The sequence below is a fragment of the Pinus tabuliformis genome, chromosome 5_2, assembly GCF_031772625.1.
Source record: "Pinus tabuliformis cultivar Carrire ecotype Pingquan chromosome 5_2, CPIR1, whole genome shotgun sequence".
In the NCBI taxonomy this organism is placed as follows: domain Eukaryota; kingdom Viridiplantae; phylum Streptophyta; class Pinopsida; order Pinales; family Pinaceae; genus Pinus; species Pinus tabuliformis.
In genome coordinates, this window is record NC_142306.1 from 982336646 (window position 1) to 982357796 (window position 21151).

Genomic DNA, 21151 nt, shown 5'->3' on the forward strand with positions numbered 1-21151 from the left:
GATAATTTCTATCAATATAAAAAGTAATGCAAAAATTCAAATCCATGTTTAACCACTAAATAATGAGAGTTATAATATAAAAAAGTGATTGCCTTAATGGAATGGAAGAGATATTTAGTGACTAGTGTCTTACTTGAAAAGAGTAATGGGAAACAACATTTTTCAATAAAATAATTTCAGCATTTCAATCCCACCCAAGGATTATCTTTAGGAGTTTGTTAAGCTCATAGAGATATTGATTTCTCTCATCTTATTAAAAACCAAATGTAATTATAGATTTTTTATGCGTTTCCATAGTGAGTTAGCTAATATTATGATAAGCCCATAATTATGGAGAATCATTTCATTACCACTCCTTATTAATAGGAGGAACCTAATTAAACTTTTCATTCATGGGACTTCTGTTGGCAAAAAGCCTAAATAATTTGCAGCATTAGTTTCCCTATTTCACTTATCTTTCTAAATTCATCTCTATTTAAATTTTCATGGGTAAATTCAATCCATACCCTTTCCCTCACTTTCCTTTTGGTATAATTCCCAATCTTGGTAATGATTCTAACATCCTCTAAATAGATGTAGTGACTAGTGTGATGTGAATGCGCTACCAAGACCAATTTCAGAGTATCATTATGATCCTATTAATGTTGTGCTCTTTAAGTCTCGCATCAATGGATCTTCCAATTTCTTTCATAAGTTTTCCCACAAGAACAAGGTATTTAGTATACTCCTTTACATGATACATACCTAATAGGATCCTTCAAATGATAATGATGTTTTCCTTTTTAAGAATTTGGGCCAACTTATGTGGTATGCCCTTAATGTATGGTTACACAATCTTTGTTATGTTTTCACCCTCACTTGCCCTTGTCTCAAGTGTTGTCTTTTTCCCCTTGTGGCAGCCTTGTTGAATTGTTTTTCATCATAATCACTCCATTTAAAAATTGTTTTTTTCAATGATCTAACTCTATTTCCACTGTTAATTTTATACCCCAATTATGACGTTCACAAGCTCAAAAAATCTTTCTAAGTTCTCGTCCATGAGGCCACACTCTATTTTGTATCAACAACATATAATTTACACTTTCTATGTTTGAGTGCAAATTAGATGATGGCATGCTTTTCAGAATGCTCCATTATATAGAATAGCAACAATGAGTGGTAGAGATGATACCATTGCGACATTGTCAATCTACTTATAGAAAGCCCGTCAAAACATGAATTAAGTGGATTTTAGGCAAACCTTTAACCAAATTAAACCTTTTCATTAGTTATATCTTAGTTATATCCTTGATAACACTAATGACCTCTTCTATGAGAATTTTGAAACTACATCAAAACTAACCAAAATTATCATTTTCTTCTTTTCTTGTTAACCCAAAACATCAACTCTTTAATGAAGGGCTCTATAATCTACAAAAGTCATTTGAGTTTTCTAACAAAGAATTTAGCCAAAGGATGGGACATTGATCCAATATTATTAACAATAGGTTAAAGAAGAGTATCTTTGGTAATCTATAAATTTATGGAATCACAAATTTGTTGGATACAAATTGTCATAATGTCATCTTCTAATGTTGATTCTTGTATTGCATGAACCACCTCCTTAATCATTCTTTTACTAGGAGCATTGTTCGACCTCCATTGTTACTAGGACCATTACCTTTTTTGCCTTCTATATTCTACCTTAGATTAGTCAAAATCATAGCTTCATCTTTCTTTATGCTCCTTTTTTATGGCTTTTCATTTCTAATTAAAACAATGCACTCTTCTCTAATTTATTCAACCATATTTATGGCTAAGTATCTATTTGTTGCTTCAACCTCATTAAGTAATCTCCACTAGAACTCTATAGGGTTTACTATAAAATGCAAGCCAAATTCTAGTTGAATCAAGAGGCTCATTCAACAACCCAGTATGAGGGCAATGTATAATTCCGCCCATGCTCAACTTGGAGTTGACACATGTCCCTTGAAAAACATTGTCAACTATAATAAAAACATAAATGGTTATACATATTTGGATTTCACTTTCACTTTTTGAGTAATTAATAATTTTAATGTATATATTAAACAATATATTTTATATAGTTTTACATAAAGTAAAAATAAAAATAAATAAATAAAAACTTCTCGATTATAAACATTTCAATATAGAACTTAAATAAACTATTTGAATATTCATATTAACTAATATATATATATATATATATATATATATATATATATATATATATTGTTAATATTTACCTGGTATAAAATAATTTAATTACTTCTTAAGAAAATGTATAACTCGTTCAATTTTAACATAAAATGTTAATAATAATAAATTGTTCAATATACAATTTAAACATTGAAAAATTACACATGTTCTATACAAAGAGAGACAAATAACCCCTATACATCTTGTTGGAAACTAGATCACTACTAAGATGGGGGAGTGAATCACTAGTGAGAGCACATATAAACTTTTTCTCCAAATTATTAATCTTTTACGATGCATGAACTAAAACACACAACCATAGACGAGAGCACCAAAATAGACATATAACCATAAAAACAATCAACACAATGACACAAGTATATTTGGTAAAAAAACCCTTCCCCAAGCAAGAAACCACTCTGTGGTTGTTGCGCTGCTCAAATTCTATTATGTCAAACAATTGTTTACATACAATTAAAAATATCGCCCGATTACTCCTAAACTATTAATTGACTCTATACACTCTGATCTGTTGGACACCACCATAACCAACAAGTCTCACCCAATTTCTATCGAACTATCCAACTACTCAGTTATATTCATTTTACTTGAGTCACCAAACTCTTCTCCTCTATGTGGTTCTCATTTCATACATTTTCATACTGGAACCGAGAACTGCTCAACATGAGCATTGCAACAACATAGCATCAAAGCAACAAACAAATGATAAATTTGCAGCACAAGCTATAATCAAAACTCCACACCAATGAAAAACATCTCAAAATACTACTCCAATCCACACATAAACACCTCACTCAATGCATAAATATATCGCTGAAACAAACTTCAACTCACTGTTGCTGCAACTGCAAACTGATTTGGAAAATCTGCATACTATGGCTCACACAGTTTGCAAGCTCTTCTCCACACACTCACCCAATCAATACACAAAACACTCAACCACACTAGCATTGAGCTTCCTCCAATATCTAGATGATCTCAAGTACTCAATTCAATAATTACACAAGACCATTGAGCATCACAACTTTGTTTATATGCTTGATTTGATCCGGATTCGGCTCATTGACTCTATCCACCACCAACTCCACTAAACTTTTTTATATTTTCAACTCTCATCAATCTCTAGAGGTCCCACGAACTTTTCCGACCATAAATTTTAAAGTTTCGATTAAGGATGTCACCAAAACACAAAAATTAGTTGATCAACGCAAGGAATGCAAAGAAATTCTCGTGAAAAACCTTGGTTGCTCTGACAACATTGTATTTATGCGTCTAGAAGTCACAATCACTCTCACGAGTCTATCTCCCTGCGACTAGAGCTTTTTAGCCGCTCTGATGAGCCTGACTCCATGCGACTAAGGCTAGAGCTAAAGTGAAACATCAATCCTTCAGCCTTGAACCTCTGTCAACTGATGGAACATCTTCCTCGGCTCCTCAACACACCAAACCATTGTGACAAGTCTGCAATTAATGAATTAGGCTAAGAACAAGTCAATAACATACTAAAACCCATTTTTCCAACCTTAGTATCAAAACCAACAGCTCCAGCTCCTCAAGCAGCAACCACAACATCTCTAAACACATCCAACACCAGTAGCATCATCTCCATCTCCTATAACAGCATCTCTCAACTCTTGCAGTAGCAGCAACAGGGTGTCATACAACTGTGTCCAACACTGATAGAGGCACCTCCAGCACATACAACCTCATCTCAACACATGAAGCAGTTATCCAATGTCTCCAAGACATAGAGACATATGCAACAACTAGAGCAGCTCTACAACCACCTCTAGCTGCAGCATCTCCAACCAACACAACATGTCAACCTCAAACCAATATCACGTGGAATCGAATTTTAAAAACCTCCACTAGGTCTAGTCATAAGTATGTTACAATCAATGCCAACTAACAAGACCAACACCAAACACTCATCACACATGAATATGACCAGCGGCACCAAGAGCTTGTTCACATCAATGCCAACACATTTATCTTAATCACAAATTTATCAAACACTATAAGTAATTAAATTTCTTGATGTGTAAATCTACTTTCAAGTTTTACATTCTAAAAAAAATTGCATATAATGAGAGTTGGTAACTAAATGCAAATATAGTGTCAATGCTTTTAAACAAGGCTACATGCATATGCTTTGGATTAACATACATGTGTGTATCAGATTGACAAGACAAATGTGCAACCTATAAGAATTTTTGGAGAGTCAACTTCTTTTCCACTCTACCTCATGCCATTATCAATTTCTTTTCTAGTCTACATTGCGCCCATCTAATAATAAATAAAAACATATCATTATTTCCTCACATCCATTTAATAATAAATAAAAGCATATCATTATTTCCTCTACCATTTAGGCAATATTTAATAACAGTGAAATGTAAAATTAGCTTTTGAGTCTTTACATCTTTGGGAAAAAATACAACTTGCGAACTTTTGAGTCTTTACAGCTTTAAAATAAAATTCTAACTTATGAACTAATTTAATGTGCATCCTTTCCAGCAAAGAAACCTCATTCAAAATTTCCATTCAATACAACAAAATCTCTATAATTTACATTTTTATTTTAATTTCTATCATCACCCTAAATTTACAAGTCAATACATTTTTTTTTAATCAATATGCATCCTTTTCAGCAAAGGAGCCTCATCTAAATTTACAAGTCATAATACATTTTTTTTAAATCAATATGCATCCTTTTCAACAAAGGAGCCTCATTCAAAATTTCCCTCCAGGCTCCAATACAACAAAATCTCTATAATTTAGATTTTTATTTTAATTTCTATCACCCTAAATTTACACTTCATAATACAAATTTTTATTAATCATTTAATAAAACAGATAATAATAAAATTACCCTTCATAATAAACTTTTTATTTTTATTATATTTTCTAATAAACTTTTTATTGATTTCTAAATTACCCTTCATAATAAACTTTTTATTTTTATTATATTTTCTAATAAACTTTTTATTCATTTCTAATCTAATAGAATTTTTTTAGATATTTACTTTGTTTTATTTTAAAAATATACATTTTCAATTAAATATTTTAAAAGTATATACTTTCTAATTTAATATTTTTAAACTCTGTATAAAAATGGCACTTCAAAGTGAAGTGACTTCCCTTTCTTAATTCTAATTATCCTTGTTAAAATTGCTTTTCACTTGCATCCAACCTCGATCTTTTCAATCTCGTGTCATTTTAATAGATCAGAACACTAACTTAAAAGAATTCAATTGACCAATAATACCCATCCACAATGTATTGAAAAAAGTTGTTGAAAATAAAAGCCATTCTTAATCTATAAAATTTTCAAATCACAGTTTTAGTATGCGCAACTTCCGTCATTATCTAATCATCCAAGCTTCTAAAATTGTCAAGAGGCACATTTAATAAATAATCCATGCTGGTCAAATTCATTATGTGGTCAATACCCAAGCCATATTTAGATTAAATCATAAAAGGTAATTAATCGCCGTGCCTGGGATCTCTTGGTGCTCTGTTATTTGATCATTAAATATCACCTTTGATAAATAGCTTGAGATATTGCGCTGAGGAAACTTGAATGCTTCGTTCTGCTATTAGGCCTAAGCGAAACGCTGATGGCACGCTTCTCGATAATTCCTTTAACTATTAGCGCTGATCCACACTCCAGCGAAATGCTCACAGCACTCTTGATTTATAAAGGCTCGTGTTAATTGGGACTTCACTAGATGATTTGAGCCCCCCTTCCAAGTGGGAATTCAATTGAACCTTCTTTAATATTAATTTTGACAAAAAAGTGAATTAATTTGACAGAGAAATGAACTATAATACAAAAACCAGAATAAGTTGATCTATCAAACAAATATGGCTCGAGGGGATCTTGAATCTATCAACTCCTCCCTCTAGGACAATTCTGGTTTCCGAAGAACTTTTGTGAACTGAACATCTCCATTCAAAACCCCACTAATAAACCTTTCTGCATCCTCTATTGTAAGAGGGCCCTTGTAAATGGTAGATCTTCCTTTGCGTGGCTTGTAAGCAACCAAAAAGGCATCCATGCCTTTGAAGCCAGCTTTGTCAAAAGCAAGTAAAAATGCCTTTTGTTTTGCAGCATCCACAATGGAGTATGATATTGGGTCCTTTACCTCGTCAAACTGTTTTCCTCCTCTTGTCAAGGTTTTTTGGGAGACCTGTCCAACAATTTGATACAAACGCAGATTGTTACGTTTAAAGCTTATGATAATAAGTTAATGCAAATAATTAAAGATGCAAATTAATATCCACAGTTTCATAGTGACTAGAATTATATCTCTGACAACAAAGGGCAAGCATCAGTTTAAAAATTGATTTGCCGCGCAAATCACTGCAATATGGACAGCCTATGTATGGAATGAACCCAACCGGGTACAAGTGACTAGACTTACTGCCTTCAGGACCGTTTCAACTTTCTCCTTTCCTCTGGATGACGTAAACACACCAAACATACAGAGAGGTGTATCTTCTCCACATAACATGTCTTCATTTTCCTTGGTAAGCGTAGAAATATATCCCTTTGCACCTTGGTTTGATTGACTGTTTGTTTTGGAATCACTAACCTCCGAATTCCTCTTTTCTAAATTTTCAATAAGCTTTCCAAGTTCTTCTACCTTTTGTGACCCTAGTTTTTCAAAGCCACTCCCACTTGCCAGCACAAGTACTTCACCATTAGACATAATTCCTATCATAGCTGGAAGTGCCTTGACTCCAAACTTCCTAGCAATTGGATGTGATGCATCAGCAACCTGAAAGAAAATTCAATATTTCAGCAAAAACCTCATATAGCTCGCAATCATCCCCTACCCAAAATCTTCTTAGAATGTTTTGAACATACCTCTACGTCATAGAATAGTACTCTACTATAATATAACCCACTAAGAACTCGCCAAATTGCCGGGGTCTGCTTTTTTGTGGTGAGTAATAACACCCGAGGTAGCTTCTGTGATGCCTTCAACAAATCATTAATATCATTGCTATCAATTCTTTTCGAAAACCTTGGCAATAGATCTAAGCAATAGTTCTTGACATCCTTCACGTTCCACTCCCCAGTGTATTCGATCATAGAGCCTTTCCCATTGCTTCTGATGGAGTAAACATATAATTTAGGTGTTTTCTGAGGCCAAGCATTTTGGTCTTTGCATAATTTTTGTTGAATTTGGCAATTGATAGCACCAACCTATCAAGCAACAAACCAACTCTTTGAATATAAATAAAATTTTGGTTGCTTCTTGAATAGAAGGGACGGTAGCTTTCTTCACAAACAAGGATTGTCTTAAAATTCACAAAAAGAATCACAAAGTCGTGATTGCATACCTTCACAACTCCTTGAAATGAGTTAGCAATCTGATCCAGGATTCCCTCCAATTCTTGGTAGCCTTTTGATGACGGAGAGTAAAACATCAACAACCATGTTAAACCCTGATCTGTAACTTTCTTTTTAAAGTTCTTAGCGTCCAGCACTTGAATTTGATGAGAGTACTGGGATGCTTGGTTATTCCAAAAACCACTTTTGGCTCCTCCCTGTGAGCCGCTAAAACTTGCAAATGGATTCCCATTTCCCTGGCCACTCTTTCCAGATCCAAAAAAATTTGACATAATGTCTCCCATAAAGTTAGAGCCACCAAAGTCAAATGTAAAAGAATTGCTTCCCCCACTATAGTCTTGAGAAGGGAATGTGAAATGCTGAAAGCTCTCTCCTCCACTCCTTCCTTGAGATCTGCCCTGCCTGAAAGTGGAGTGCTCACTATTTTGGCCGCCAAAATTGAAGTGGCTTGACCCATATCCAGGCCCACCACCTTCAAACCTCGAATTTCCCTGCTCGTTGCCATATGTGTCATAGTTTTTCCTTTTCTCCTCATCGGACAGGATCTCGTATGCTGCACATAGACATAACAAAAACAGGTCTATCAAAATCCGCTGGACAGTTCAGAAAAGCAACTATTTAAACATAAATTTTACGCAATTGTCTTTAAGTAAAAGCTACTACTTTAACCTGGCCCATTAAACACAGGTTGCACACTAGGAGACAAGAAAAACAGAAATACAATATAAAAAGAATTTCATGTATAAAACAAGTTGGGTGTTGCTCTAAATTGAGAATAGTATTGAACAGATTTGCTATACTGGTGGAAACGAGGAAAAAGCAGAAATGCAATATATAGAAGCTATTTTTCTTGCATAAGCCCAGTGAGTTGGGTGTTGTTTTAAATCAATAAAAGTCTTTACCAAATTTGCTATACTGGGTACTGAAAATTTAATCAATTATCTAGACCCTTATCGATAAAATAGCAACCCACAGAAGTTCTAATTGGCTTCCTTAAACTGAAGTAAACCAAAAAGTACAAAACAGCATACCATTATTTATTTCAGAAAACTTTGCCTGGGCATTCTTACTCTTATTTTTATCAGGATGATATTTCAAGGAAAGCCTGCAAAGAAACCAAAAGAGCATGAATTCAAAGCTTAAAAAAACACAAAAATATAAACACCTGAGATGAAAACTTTATTATAGTTCACATAAGAATTAACTAGTTGACTACCCAAACGACCCCAGCAATGCACGAATATTCGACTGCATTAAAAGTTACATCATTAAAACCATATCCTCTAAAGCTAAAAAAAAGCACTCGCAGAACATACTTGTGAAATGCTTTCTGAATATCACGCTGACTAGCGTTCTTTTCCACCCCAAGTATCTGCAGAGAAGCAAACAGTAAAACACGTGTAAATGTTGTGCACATCAGAAACACATTAATAAATCCATATGAACCTGTTATGGAATGTCAACAACACAAATGTGTGTACATATCCGTTTCTTCATTTATTTACAGTAGATTTAATACCTTGATCAGGCAGTTAAACATCTGATGTGTCTTTGCCACTTCTAAAGCACCGGCTATATAGCTCAACATTGTATCAATCTAAGTTCTAAATCCAAATATTTGATGCAAAACAAAGCACTTTTCAATTTAGTAGTCTTTTATTCTATGCATACCTGAAATTGGTTTCTGGTGGGTCTGGAGCGCATTTCTGGACCCCAGAAACCACTCTGGAAACGTTTCTGGAATGTTGTGCATCTTTTACATTTATTTTTAAAATGTCCCAAAAAGTTCCCACTAACCCTAACATATCAAAACTGTTAGACACCTAATCTTTGGGATTAGGAAAAATCCATGTAAATATTGTAAATAGCAAAATAAAGGAAATCGGAAGATAAAGAGGCATTGGGAGATGAATCCCAACAGTCTCCCTCTCCTTGTATATATTCATGTTTCTCTTAATGCAAAAACACAATTAGTTCGTTGCATTACTTTCCTGGCCTGACATGGTATCAGACCCAGCCCCATTTTAGCTTCCCTCTCCTCCTATAACCCCTATTTACCTGTCATTATTCCCTACCATCGAGAGAGCATTCTCTGCTTTTTGCATTGAGGAGATGAATCCCAACAGTGTCCCTCTCCTTGCATATATCCATGTTTCTCTTAATGCAAAAACACAATTAGTTCGTGGAGTTACTTTCCTAGCCTGACATGGTATCAGAGCTAGCCCCATTTTAGCTTCCCTCTCCTCCTATAACTCCTATTTACCTGCCATTATTCCCTGCCATCGAGAGAGCATTCTCTGCTTTCTGCATTGAACAGTTTGGTGTGTGTGTACACTGCTCTAGGCACTGAAATGAATTGAAGGCTGGCCTGTGTGATTGTGTGTTGAGTTAAATTTGTTGCTGCGCTGAGGTTGATAAGGCCATGGTCTTCTGTGCATTCATTTCTAACTGTATGACCATGAAACCATGGCTCCTGGTGCTGCTGTTAAACAAAATCTCTGCATTCAAAGACCAGTGTGGCATATGTGTGTAACAATTCATTGGTTGGCATGACAGTTTATATGTGAATATGGTTCATTGGTGCGTTGAATTGAATACTGTGCAAACTGACTTGGTGAAGAATTAACTTGGTATGGGCGTTGTTTACCTGATACTATGTGTTGAATAGTATTTATGGATGGCCGATGTATGTTGGACTGAGTCTGGTATGACGCATTTATCAATTGTGATATCTATGATGTGCGTTAGTGAATTCATATGCACCTCGTATGGAATCCTTTTAATAATATATGCGTTTATATATATCATGTGTTTTAAATATTATACTTTTGAAAGTGCGTATGTATGGCATATGAAGGCATATACGGTGCATATGGTTGGTATGTGATAATGGATTATGAAAGTGGGTTGAAAATACGTTGTGTTGTTTTTTGAAAGCCATATGGTATGTGATGGTATGTGATGGTATGTATGGTATGAAAGTGTGATGGTATGTAATATATTATGGTATGCCACATGGTATTAAAGTATTAAATTATGACATAATATAGTGAAGAGTAAAGTGTATGTATGGAGGCATATTGATGATCTTTTGAAGACACATTTTCGGCACAGATCAGATCATATGATGCATTCACTAATCTCCATTGTGGGAGTAGTTCTCTTTGGCAAAGATAACTATCATGAGTGGTCTGGGAAGATAAAACACACCCTCATTTTCAATGAACTTTGGAAACGAATTTGTGAAGGAGAAAGAGACAATGCACCTAAAAAGCCCACTTCTCAGAACGAACTTGCCATTTGGGAAAACAAGAACAGCAAGGCTTACACCTTAATTGCAACATCAATAAATTAAGGAGGTGAATCGTCATATTTCATCATTTTCAAATGCTTTTGAAACTTTCAAGAAGTTGAAAGAATTATATGACTCACGCTCTAAGTTTGAAGATTTTCAATTGATGATCAAGTTGTTCAATCTTGAGTTGAAAAATGATGACCCTCTAGCCTTAGCATCAAAAATAAGATCCATTGTGCATGACACAAAAGCCATTGGTGTTGAAATAGATGTTCCTCTAACAACCTATGTCAAGGCACTATATCCCACTTATTCACATCATCTTGAGTCATTGCAAGCAAGTGGAAAACTTGAGGAGATTTCCTTTGACTCCCTTGAGAAGAAGTTTGCTGAAAGAGAGAAGGCTTTTGGGAAGAAGACAGCTCCTTAGTGTTTTGAAGAAGTTGTGTGCCCTGCATAGAAAGAGAAGAATCAGGGACAGGATTCTTCTAGAGGAAGAGGTGGACAAAGAGGAAGAGGAAGAAAGAATTTTAGGCTAGGGGGCAGACATTTCAAAGGAGAAAGGTTTGATCTTCATTGCATAGTGTAACAAAAATGGACATGATGCTTCCACATGTAAGCTACGTTGGGATAGAATCGAGCAGGAAAGATATGAAGAAAAAGGAAAAACACCTGGTAAAGGGAAAGGAAAAGCACCTAACTCTGCTCCTTATGTTGTGGCACATTGCAACATTGGAGTAACCGAAGACTTAAATAATGCTTTACTTGCTTCAAGGAAAGATGTTTGGTTGCTTGATTCAGAAGCAACTCGCCACATGAATTTTAGAAGAGATTTCTTTGAAGAATTCACTGACAATGTTGATGGAGCAGTCTACTTTGCAAACAAGTCAAAACTCAAGGCTTGGCACCATCAAGCTATCTTCTACATGATGTTCTATACCTCACGGAGTTGAGGAGAAACTTGTTTTTGGTCCACATCCACCAATAAGGACACTCCATTCATATATTTGATGGCAAGGTTGAGGTAAGAAAAGCATCAGATCACTCACTTGTCATGGCTGGGATAGAAGAAGAAAGACTTCTGAAGTTGCAAGGAACCTTTGCTCATGCACAAACTTTTTATACCGTTCTCATTATGATGAAGGTACACTTCCATCAAACCTTTTCTCACAATGACAATTTTTCTCACCATGAAGGTTCTCACTATGACAACCTTCGTTTGTTGAAGAAAAATGGTGTTATTGGTCTATGAACTATTCCTAGGAAAGTTAAGCAATGTGATGCTTATATCTTAGGAAATCAAAACAAACAGTCATTTCATGATTCTCATTCCTGAGCACATAGAAAACTTGAACTCATACATTTTGATTTGTGTGGGCCCAATGCCCGTTCCCTTTGCAAATGGTAATAAATATATGATGACATTTATTGATGACTACACTAGAATGTGTTGGGTTTATTTATTGAAGAACAAATTTGAAGCTTTTGAAACATTCAAGAACTTTCATGCATGGATTGAAAATGATGCATAATCTCATATTGGCTCTATTCATACTAATAATGGAAAAGAATATACTTCAAATTAATTTGAAAACTATCTTCGCTATCATGGGATCAAATATCAAACAACTATGCTGTATAATCCCCAACAAAACAAAGTAGCTGAAAGAATGAACAAGACAATCTTAAATATGGTACACTCAGTGATGATTTTCAAGAAAGTTAGGCTGATGTTTTGGGCTGATGCAATTCTATGTGTTGGGTATATAAAGAATAAGTGTCCATCTCATGCAATCAAAAACAACATTCCCTATGAAATGTGGTATGGCCACATTCCTTCGATAAGGCATCTCAAGGTTTTTGGTTCCACCTATTATGCCTTGATAAGTAAGGAACAAAGAAGAAAATTCAATACAAGGAGTCAAAAATGCATCTTCGTCGGGTACTCAGATACCTCCAAAGTTTATCATCTCTATGATGAACTTAATAAGAAGTTTATAATATCTAGATATGTGATCTTTCTTGAATCTTCCAAGACTAACAATGTTGTTGATGCAGGAGCATCTGGCACTCTTAATCAAACGAGGAATCCAAAGCGTAGCAAGGAGGACGTGGACCATCGATGCAAAACAAAGGACAAATTCTGGTTTATTATAGCTAGTTTGATGGACTTAATTAAATGTAATTTGCCATGTATGCGTGTAGTTGAGTGATTTGTGAGAGGAAATCAGGGAGAGGATTTGATCAGATCCTTCTAGTGATCCAATCCAATATTTCTTATATATTATGAACCTGCGTGTTCTATAGAGAGACAGAGAGATAGAGTAATATAGAGAGACAGATATAGAGTATTCACAATGTAGTTGAGAGGAGAACTGTGACTAAGGCTGAAATGCCTTAGGATGTAATCATACTGTGTATAATGAATAGATGCGTGTTGTGTGGATTTCCATGTGTGTTTATGTAATAATGCCTTTTTGAGTTATCTGTGTATATATGTGATGATGGCTTGAATCCAGTGTTAGTAGATTGTTGATCAACCATCGATCACTTAAAGGATCGATGGCGATCCAATAATAAACCAAAGATATCGAGTTGATTGTGATATGGGCGTCGTAACAAAGTATGGCAGGAACCCTGGATGAGGTGTAAATCCATCAAAATAAGCGAAATCAAGTCAAGGAGGAAACAGATGGAGAGTGCATAGGATCCGTTGGATCTCATAGATCAACAGTCATCGCATGGTGGAAGAGCACGAAAGATAATCAGCGAAGAGGTGGTTTCTCGAGACAAAGTGGTATTTCGGGCAAGGTAGAAGTGGTAAGCGGTAATTCGGGGTGAGCACCCAATTCCACTAACCAAGCGACACATAGCACTTGGGAGGAGAGACGAAACCGCTTTTCAGGCAGGTAATCCCCGTGCTATTTGTCCACTCGAAATCTCTGATAGTCATCGGATCAAGTGTGTTAGATCCACGATGGAGGATTGTCGTGCAAGTTGGTTTATCAGCAATCAGATATCGGAAGGTTAAGTGATAGTGGACTGTGGAACACCGATAGTCAATGGGCGGATAAGCGATATCGCCGATATCCAATAAAGCCGATCGAAGATCGGAGAATGCAGAGGTCGGAGAGCGCTATGGAAAGGCTAGAATGAGCGGACCCAACGATAATTATGAATCGGGTTAATAAATTTTGAGATCCGGCTTATGGGTTCCAAGCGGGTTTTTTCCGTGTATTTCCTGTGCATCCATGTATTTCGATATGTCGTATGGTCTCGGATTTAAAGGCTTAAGGCCTCAATAACACTTCCGATAGGTTTGTGGGCCATAACCCACAGGCCTCAGGATCAAAAAATTGATATGAAAGGGATTTTACCTTACCCCAAAATCTCCTTTCATCAATTGTTGAGTAGCAGCTTAATCTCTTGGATAGATTCAGACATGCAAATTCCTTTCAAGAGTTTGATAATGAGATTCCACATCTTGAAGGGGGATCCCTATACTAGATCAATATGTAGAATCTCCTTCTGAAGCACTCTCCTCCTCGAATGAAATTCCAGCTATTGATCAAGAAGACACTTTGAGTGATGTGATTGAGAGAATTGGGAGGCTAAATCTTGATTCAAACCCATCTCAGTCAATTGAGCAGCCTGGGTCATCTCAAAAAGGTCCTCCAAAATGGCCCACAAAGACCCCTGAAAGTGTTCATCCTGATGAGGTTGGCAAGACAAGAACAAGAAGCTCAACCAGACATAATGGAGGTGATGTAGATGATCCTGATTCACCTGTTGATATGGATGTTTCTTATGATTGTGAATTAAATTTGTTTACAAATTCTGAACCAATTTCCTTTAAAGAATTCGCTTCTCATGATGAATGGAAAGAAGCAACACAGAAAGAATATTATGCTTTGACCAAGAATGGCACCTACAAGCTAGTTGATCCTCCATTGAGAACTAAACCAATTGGTTGCAAGTGATGATAAAGAATGGCACTTAGAAGCTGGTTGATCCTCCATTGGGAACCAAACCAATTGGCTGCAAGTGGGTCATCAAGAACAAGTATAAAGCAGATGGCTCACTTGACAAGCATAAAGCCAAGCTTGTGGCAAAAGGTTTTGCACAAAAGGAAGGGGTCAATTATGAGGAGAATTTTTCCCCCATAGCAAAATGGGCTACCATCCAAAAAATCTTTGCCTTGGTAGCACAAAACAGTTGGAAAGTCCATCAAATGGATGTAAAAACTGCTTTCTTGAATGTAGATCTAAAAGAGAATGTTTTTATGTCCCAACCAAACGGATTTGTTGTAAACGGTCAAGAACATAAAGTATGCAAGCTTGTCAAATCCTTGTATGGTCCCAAACAAGCACTGCAAGCCCAGTAATATAAATTGACTAAGCATCTTCTGAAACTCAATTTCAAACATTACGATCTTGATGATGCAACTTTGTTTGTCAAGAAAGTTGGAAAAACAATTGTATATCTTGTGGTTTATGTAGATAATATTTTGATGATAGGGAAACATGAAAACTACATTGCAACCATAATAAAAGAAATAAAGAAAAGTTTTGAAATGACAAATTTGGGCTATGTTCACTACTATCTTGGTATTGAAGTAACCCAACATCCGAAGTTTATATTCCTCTCTCAGAAGAAATACATTGGAGATATGTAGAATAGGTTTGCCATGGCTAAGTGCAATCCTTTGACCACTCCAATGGAATAGAATTTAAATCTTACATCCACTGAAGGAAAAGAATTTGACGTTTCAACAAAGTATAGACAGCTCGTAGGAAGTCTCAACTACCTGACTACTACACCAAATATTTCATTTTCTATTGAAATCCTCTCTAGGTTTATGCAAAAGCCTTGTGAGGGAACTCAAGACTTTAGACTCAAAGTATACACAGATGGGTGACTTCAACTTGATTGGATACTGTGATTCAGATTTCAATGGAGATAAAGGCACTGGAGTATCTACTTCAGGTTATGTCATGAGTCTTGGATCAAGAGTTGTCTCCTAGAGGTCACGCAAACAATCAGTTCCAGCAAACTCCACAACTAAGGTTAAATATGTGGCAATAGCTGAAGCAACAAAGGAAATTATGTGGCTCAAGAAAATTCTAGAAGATTTGCAAGAGAAACAAGTGCATTCAACTCCTCTTTTGATTGACAACACTTCTTCAATAAAGTTGGCCAAGAACACAAAGTTTCATGATCGAACCAAGCACATCAATACAAAGTTCCACAAATGAGCAGACTGCAAACATCTTCACCAAAGTGCTTGGAAGAGAAAAGTTTGAAAGATTCAAAATGATGCTTGGACTCAACCACATCCCTTCAAATTAAGGGGGGGAATGTTGATCCCTAATCTTTGGGATTAAGAAAAATCCATGTAAATATTGTAAATAGAAAAATAAAGGAAATTGGAAGATGAAGAGACATTGGGAGATGAATCCCATGAGTCTCCCTCTCCTTGTATATATCCAGGTTTTCTCTTAATGCAAAAACACAATTACTTCGTCGAGTTACTTTCCTGGCCTGACAAAACAAAAGCCTTGATGGTGAAAAAACTATCACAAAAGATAGGACAGACTTGTGATCTTACAAACTAGATAAGTAAACCAACCAAATAAAGCACTTCAACATGGTTTATTGGGCAGCTTTTCCACAACGGGAGGAACAATGTCATATTCCCACAATTCGGGCTATTCCTAATAATTCTCTTCCTACCCTCCAGTAATGTGAGTGAGTGGGAAACATATCGTATCCCTGCTTCAATAATATAGAGTAGCCTTAACACCAAGTCAGCTAGCCTATACCATCTCTTAATGTTTTGACCATTACATGACATTGAAGATGCCATCAGGTCCCTTGCCACTCTAATGTTGAAGATGCAGAACCTGTGCAGCAGCTTAGGGCATTAAAAAAGGACCAAAATAAGTGTATTCAGCCCCCTCGGTGTCAATGCCTTAAGTTTCACCTGCCACCCAGGTCACTGGCTTTTCTTCCAAACCAGTGTACACTGCACAAGCCTCAAAACATTTCAACTACCACTAGCTGCCACCAAGGTCACTGGTTTTTCTTCCAGTGAAGACGCAGAACCTATGCAGTAGCTTAGACCTTTAGAAAAGGACCAAGATCAGTGAATTCATCCCCCTCAGTGTCAATACCCTAAGTTTCACCTGCCACCAGCTGCCACCAAGGTCACTGATTTTGCTTCTGAACCAGTGTGGCCCACACTGGACAAGCCTCAGAAAATTTCACCTACCACCAGCTGCCACCAAGGTCACTAGTTTTGCTTCCAAACCAGTGTGACCCACACTGGACAAACCTCAAAACCAGCATGGCAGCGTGTAGAGTGCCAAAGCATAAAACCACACACAGACCCGCCTTCCTTCCAAGCTTTTTGGCAGGAGGCACCTCAGAAGGTTGCATGGAGGATGGAAGGGAATCCCAAGCCCCAACCTCAATAAAATCTACACTCAGGGAATCCATTAAACACCTTTTGGAGAGAGCAGCATTTTGTTACTGGGCTGCAGAAAGAACCTTTAACTGCAAGGTTGTGCACCGAAATTGCTGTGAGAAATGAAGTGATTGACCCTCTTTGAAGTCCAAGGACTTGTAGAAATCCAAGAGAAGACCAAAAACTGAAGAAAGAAGATTTAGGAAGCCACCTCTCCATAATAGGTAAAATCCGATTTGTACCTTTATCAATAGAATCTCTGCTTTCCTCCCCGTAAATCTGATTTGGTCTTTTTTCCATTGGTAATTTTATCATTTCATTTGCATACTAACAAGAGGAATAAGGAATATGCATGTGCCTGCCAACTATGGACAGTCTTCCACAGCAGTAGATCTGAGCACATCAATCTCGAGTTATACAATGAGAGGGAGCATGCATGCATGCACCTGCCAGCTAGCCTCAGATAAGGGTAGCCACTATTAGCTTATCTTAGAAGCATGTGCCACCAATTAATATAGACTAGTAACCAAAATAAAAATAAAAGTAATATTCAGTTTAGTTTTATGTTTTAGTATATTCTATTTCTCAATTTAGTTTGAGCCACATGCAAACATATTTTGTAAACCCTTGTACCCTTGCTCAGATATATAAGAAAGAGGGCACAGGTACAGATTCATTTTTTGTGTCCCAAGTCTAGCAATGAGCAAATTAGGAGTATTTTCCTGTAGCAAATTTTCCATGTTCAGAATTAATAAAAGCAGTAACAAATTTTAACAATTGTATATTAAATTCTGTGCATTGTTTTCAAATTTCTACAGAATGTGTTTATACATTCTAGAATTTATGAAGACAGCTGTTTTGGCGGGTTATTAGCTCTGTTGTTTTTAGTTTTCTATAGGAATATTTCAGTACAGTGCAAAATTTGTTTACCATGAGTTAAAAAAAGTTTTCCATAGTATCAAAGTAGTTTGCTGGAACCTTCTAGAAATCCTTGAATCAATAGTAGAGCTGCTACCTGTCAGAGGGATTCGTTGGGAGTTTTCAGGGGTGAGCTGCCTGTGATTCATGCTTGAGAAAAGCACAGTGGACCTGTTCAGTACAACTACTTTCAAGACAGATTGAACAGTCCTTCTAATTTCATCCCATGAAAAAGTCAGGTGAAAATGTTGTTGGAGGAGCAGGATCTATGGGACAAGTGAGCCATCCTTGACTCTGAAGATCATTTGATCCCTCACAACACCAGGGAGACCATGGGAATGAACATGTTTGATGCTCGTCACTCTATCAAAGTGAGAACATCAATCAGAAAATGTTGTTGAGGAATAAGCTCAGAGCCATGCAGCTAAGTAAAACAAATATCACGGTTTCCTGCTTGATGAAGATTACTGCATTCTGTAATCACCTCACAGTAGTTGGAGAGGGGATCAAGGGTGAAGAGCTTGTACCCATCACATTAAATGGGTTTTCCTCTTCTTCACAGCCTTTTGACCATGGGGTCTGTGCACAGAAAGAGCCTCTCATGTTAAAGAAGCTATGGGATGACTTCATCAAGAGAAGACAAGACCGGAGACTTGCAAGCATGGAGGAGAAGGAGCAGAATGTTTCACTCATCAGCAAGATGAAGAAGGGAAACAAGAAAGGAGGAAACAGGTAGGGTCAGAAAGGGAAGAAAGAGGATTCAGGTTCCTTTAACCTAGGAAAGAAGGATTTGAACCATATCAAGGGATTCAAGTGTCAAAACTTTGGGCACTTTGTTTCTCAATGTCATGAGAAGGAAGGGAAGGGCAGACAGCAGCCACAAAAGCAGTCTGCAGGGAGTGTAAAAACATCAGTTGGAGCCAATGTTTTAAAACTCTGACTCAAGTTCGGAACCGGCAGAGGGCCCACTCCGACTCCGACTCCGACTCGATATCGACTCAGCCGGTTTGATTTCAATGACTCAGTCATTGTAAAAACACATTAAATATTTATTTTTTAATGAAAAAACATAATCTTAAATATTTTCATGCATGTTTCCAAACACAAAGCATTAGAAGATAGAGAGAAGACAACATATGATCAAAGTAGGCTTATGAATATATCCAATACTTGAAACCCTTGTTGTACCCATTTCTAGAAATCGGTTTTCCTGTTTGCAGTTTCCAGTTTATTATACCTGACAGAGCTTCGTTTTCTTTTTTCTTTTTTTCAAATACATAGTTGTGTGACTAAGACCATCTTAGTTTTGGAACTAAAACCAACTTGTGGGGTTCTCAAGCTCATTCATTTTCCTATTCGATATTTTTTCTGGCTTTATTTTTCTCAGAATAGTTCCCTAATTGATTGTTCAAAACTCAGAAGTCACCATATTACAGATTCAATGATTCGCCCAACCATTCATGTATCCTCATTGGTATACAATTATTTTAGTGACTGAAATTCTTCCTGTTCTCTCATAGTGAGAAAGTTTGAACACCATACCCCTTATACCCACCGCTTTTTTTAGAATTACTGGGGCCCGAATACCCTATTCCAAGAGGTATAATAATCACGTACTGATTCTAGCAAACTAATCCCTCCCTAAACTTATCAATGTTATCATCAACCAGGGTAAGCATCTACAAACCACCAAATCAAGCATGCTAAGTACCTCACTTTGGAAAAACCTTAAACATTTGAGGTCAAATCAATGGTTTTCCTATATTGTAATTGTAGGGTAATAATATCAGGATCAATCCCATTCTTTTATTTTTCTTAATTGCGTAATTGACTGAGTGCAGATTACCATAATTAAACACCAAGCTAAACAGAAAACTGAAAGAGGGCAAGACAGAAAAGCGGAAGAAGAATTATTTAACAAAAACGGGGGATCACATTCCATACCTTATAAAGATCTTCTTTTGCTTCAGACAATGGCGCAGTGATCAACAAAAAAATCAAAAGCCCTGGTACTGCAAAAGACCACTTCATTCTGCCCTATAACCACCGACCCAATTCACAAAACCCTCGAACTAGATAGCTGATGGCCAATATAGATGCAATTATAATCCCTCAGCACCGGATAACATACATCAGTTTTCCAAACGCTGAAAGCAACCGCTTCAAACCTATGAAGGGCGCAACATAAATGATCCACAGCCTGAAGTTCAAAAAGGGTATTCGAATAAATACCACAGGACGCCCAAGAAGAACAACTGAAAGGTAAATATGCATGCAACAGAGCTGTTAGAATGGGAAATCAGAATTCCTCGCGTATTAGAGTTCAGAAAACAGTTAAAGTACTCAAAAAATATTATAAGTACAAATCGATATTTAGAAGATCCTCGATGAATCGAGATGTTACGATCGCATTTGGACACGTGGCATGTTTATAAATATCCAGCACACGTCGGCCAATGAAATTTTAGAGAATGGATGTATCGCTTAGCTGGCATAAGAGGAGCTCTGTCCGTTCACATTACATGCAAAAAGGTGAAATAGTTTAAAACTTAAATAATATTGCTTATTTTAGCGCATCATTCGTTATGGTCATCGTCTCCGAAATATTAAAATTAATTACGGAAAAAAATATTAATTGAGATTTATTGAAAATAAAATATTAATTGAAACTATTTATAAAAATGATGCTTAAAATTTATATTTCATGATTGCTCGTTGTCAATATTTACACATTCATTTGATTTATTAAATTTTAAAAAATTATAATTTTAAATTTAATAATTAGTTGGTAAAAATTGAAATTGAATGGGATGTTTCAAATTAGGTTTCAAAATTGAACACGTAATAACCTTTTAAGAGTAGTTTAGCCCATCGTAGAAGTGTGAGCGAA

The 21151-nt window shown here is 36.3% G+C and overlaps 1 protein-coding gene across 1 annotated transcript; it reads right to left on the bottom strand.

Annotated features, from left to right (window-relative positions):
- Positions 1 to 5611: 5611 nt before the first annotated feature.
- ATERDJ3A (DNAJ heat shock N-terminal domain-containing protein) lies at positions 5612 to 20606 on the bottom strand. The gene is made up of 7 exons (XM_089437329.1): positions 20206 to 20606; positions 8899 to 8954; positions 8614 to 8687; positions 7573 to 8135; positions 7094 to 7435; positions 6648 to 7004; positions 5612 to 6413 (listed from the first exon to the last, which is right to left on the bottom strand). The coding sequence occupies exons 1-7, from the start codon at positions 20290 to 20292 to the stop codon at positions 6126 to 6128; spliced, it is 1767 nt and encodes a 588-aa protein (XP_089293455.1). The 5' UTR covers positions 20293 to 20606; the 3' UTR covers positions 5612 to 6125.
- Positions 20607 to 21151: the final 545 nt, after the last annotated feature.

Bases quoted from the DNA above. Each gene is read 5' to 3' on its own strand.
- ATERDJ3A (XM_089437329.1), bottom strand. From the start codon at position 20,292: ATGAAGTGGTCTTTTGCAGTACCAGGGCTTTTGATTTTTTTGTTGATC. The intron at 8,955-20,205 runs GTATGGAATGTG...GCTTCTCTGCAG, and splicing joins CAAAAGAAGATCTTTATAAG to ATACTTGGGGTGGAAAAGAA. The intron at 8,136-8,613 runs GTATGCTGTTTT...GTCTATGTGCAG, and splicing joins GTTTTCTGAAATAAATAATG to CATACGAGATCCTGTCCGAT.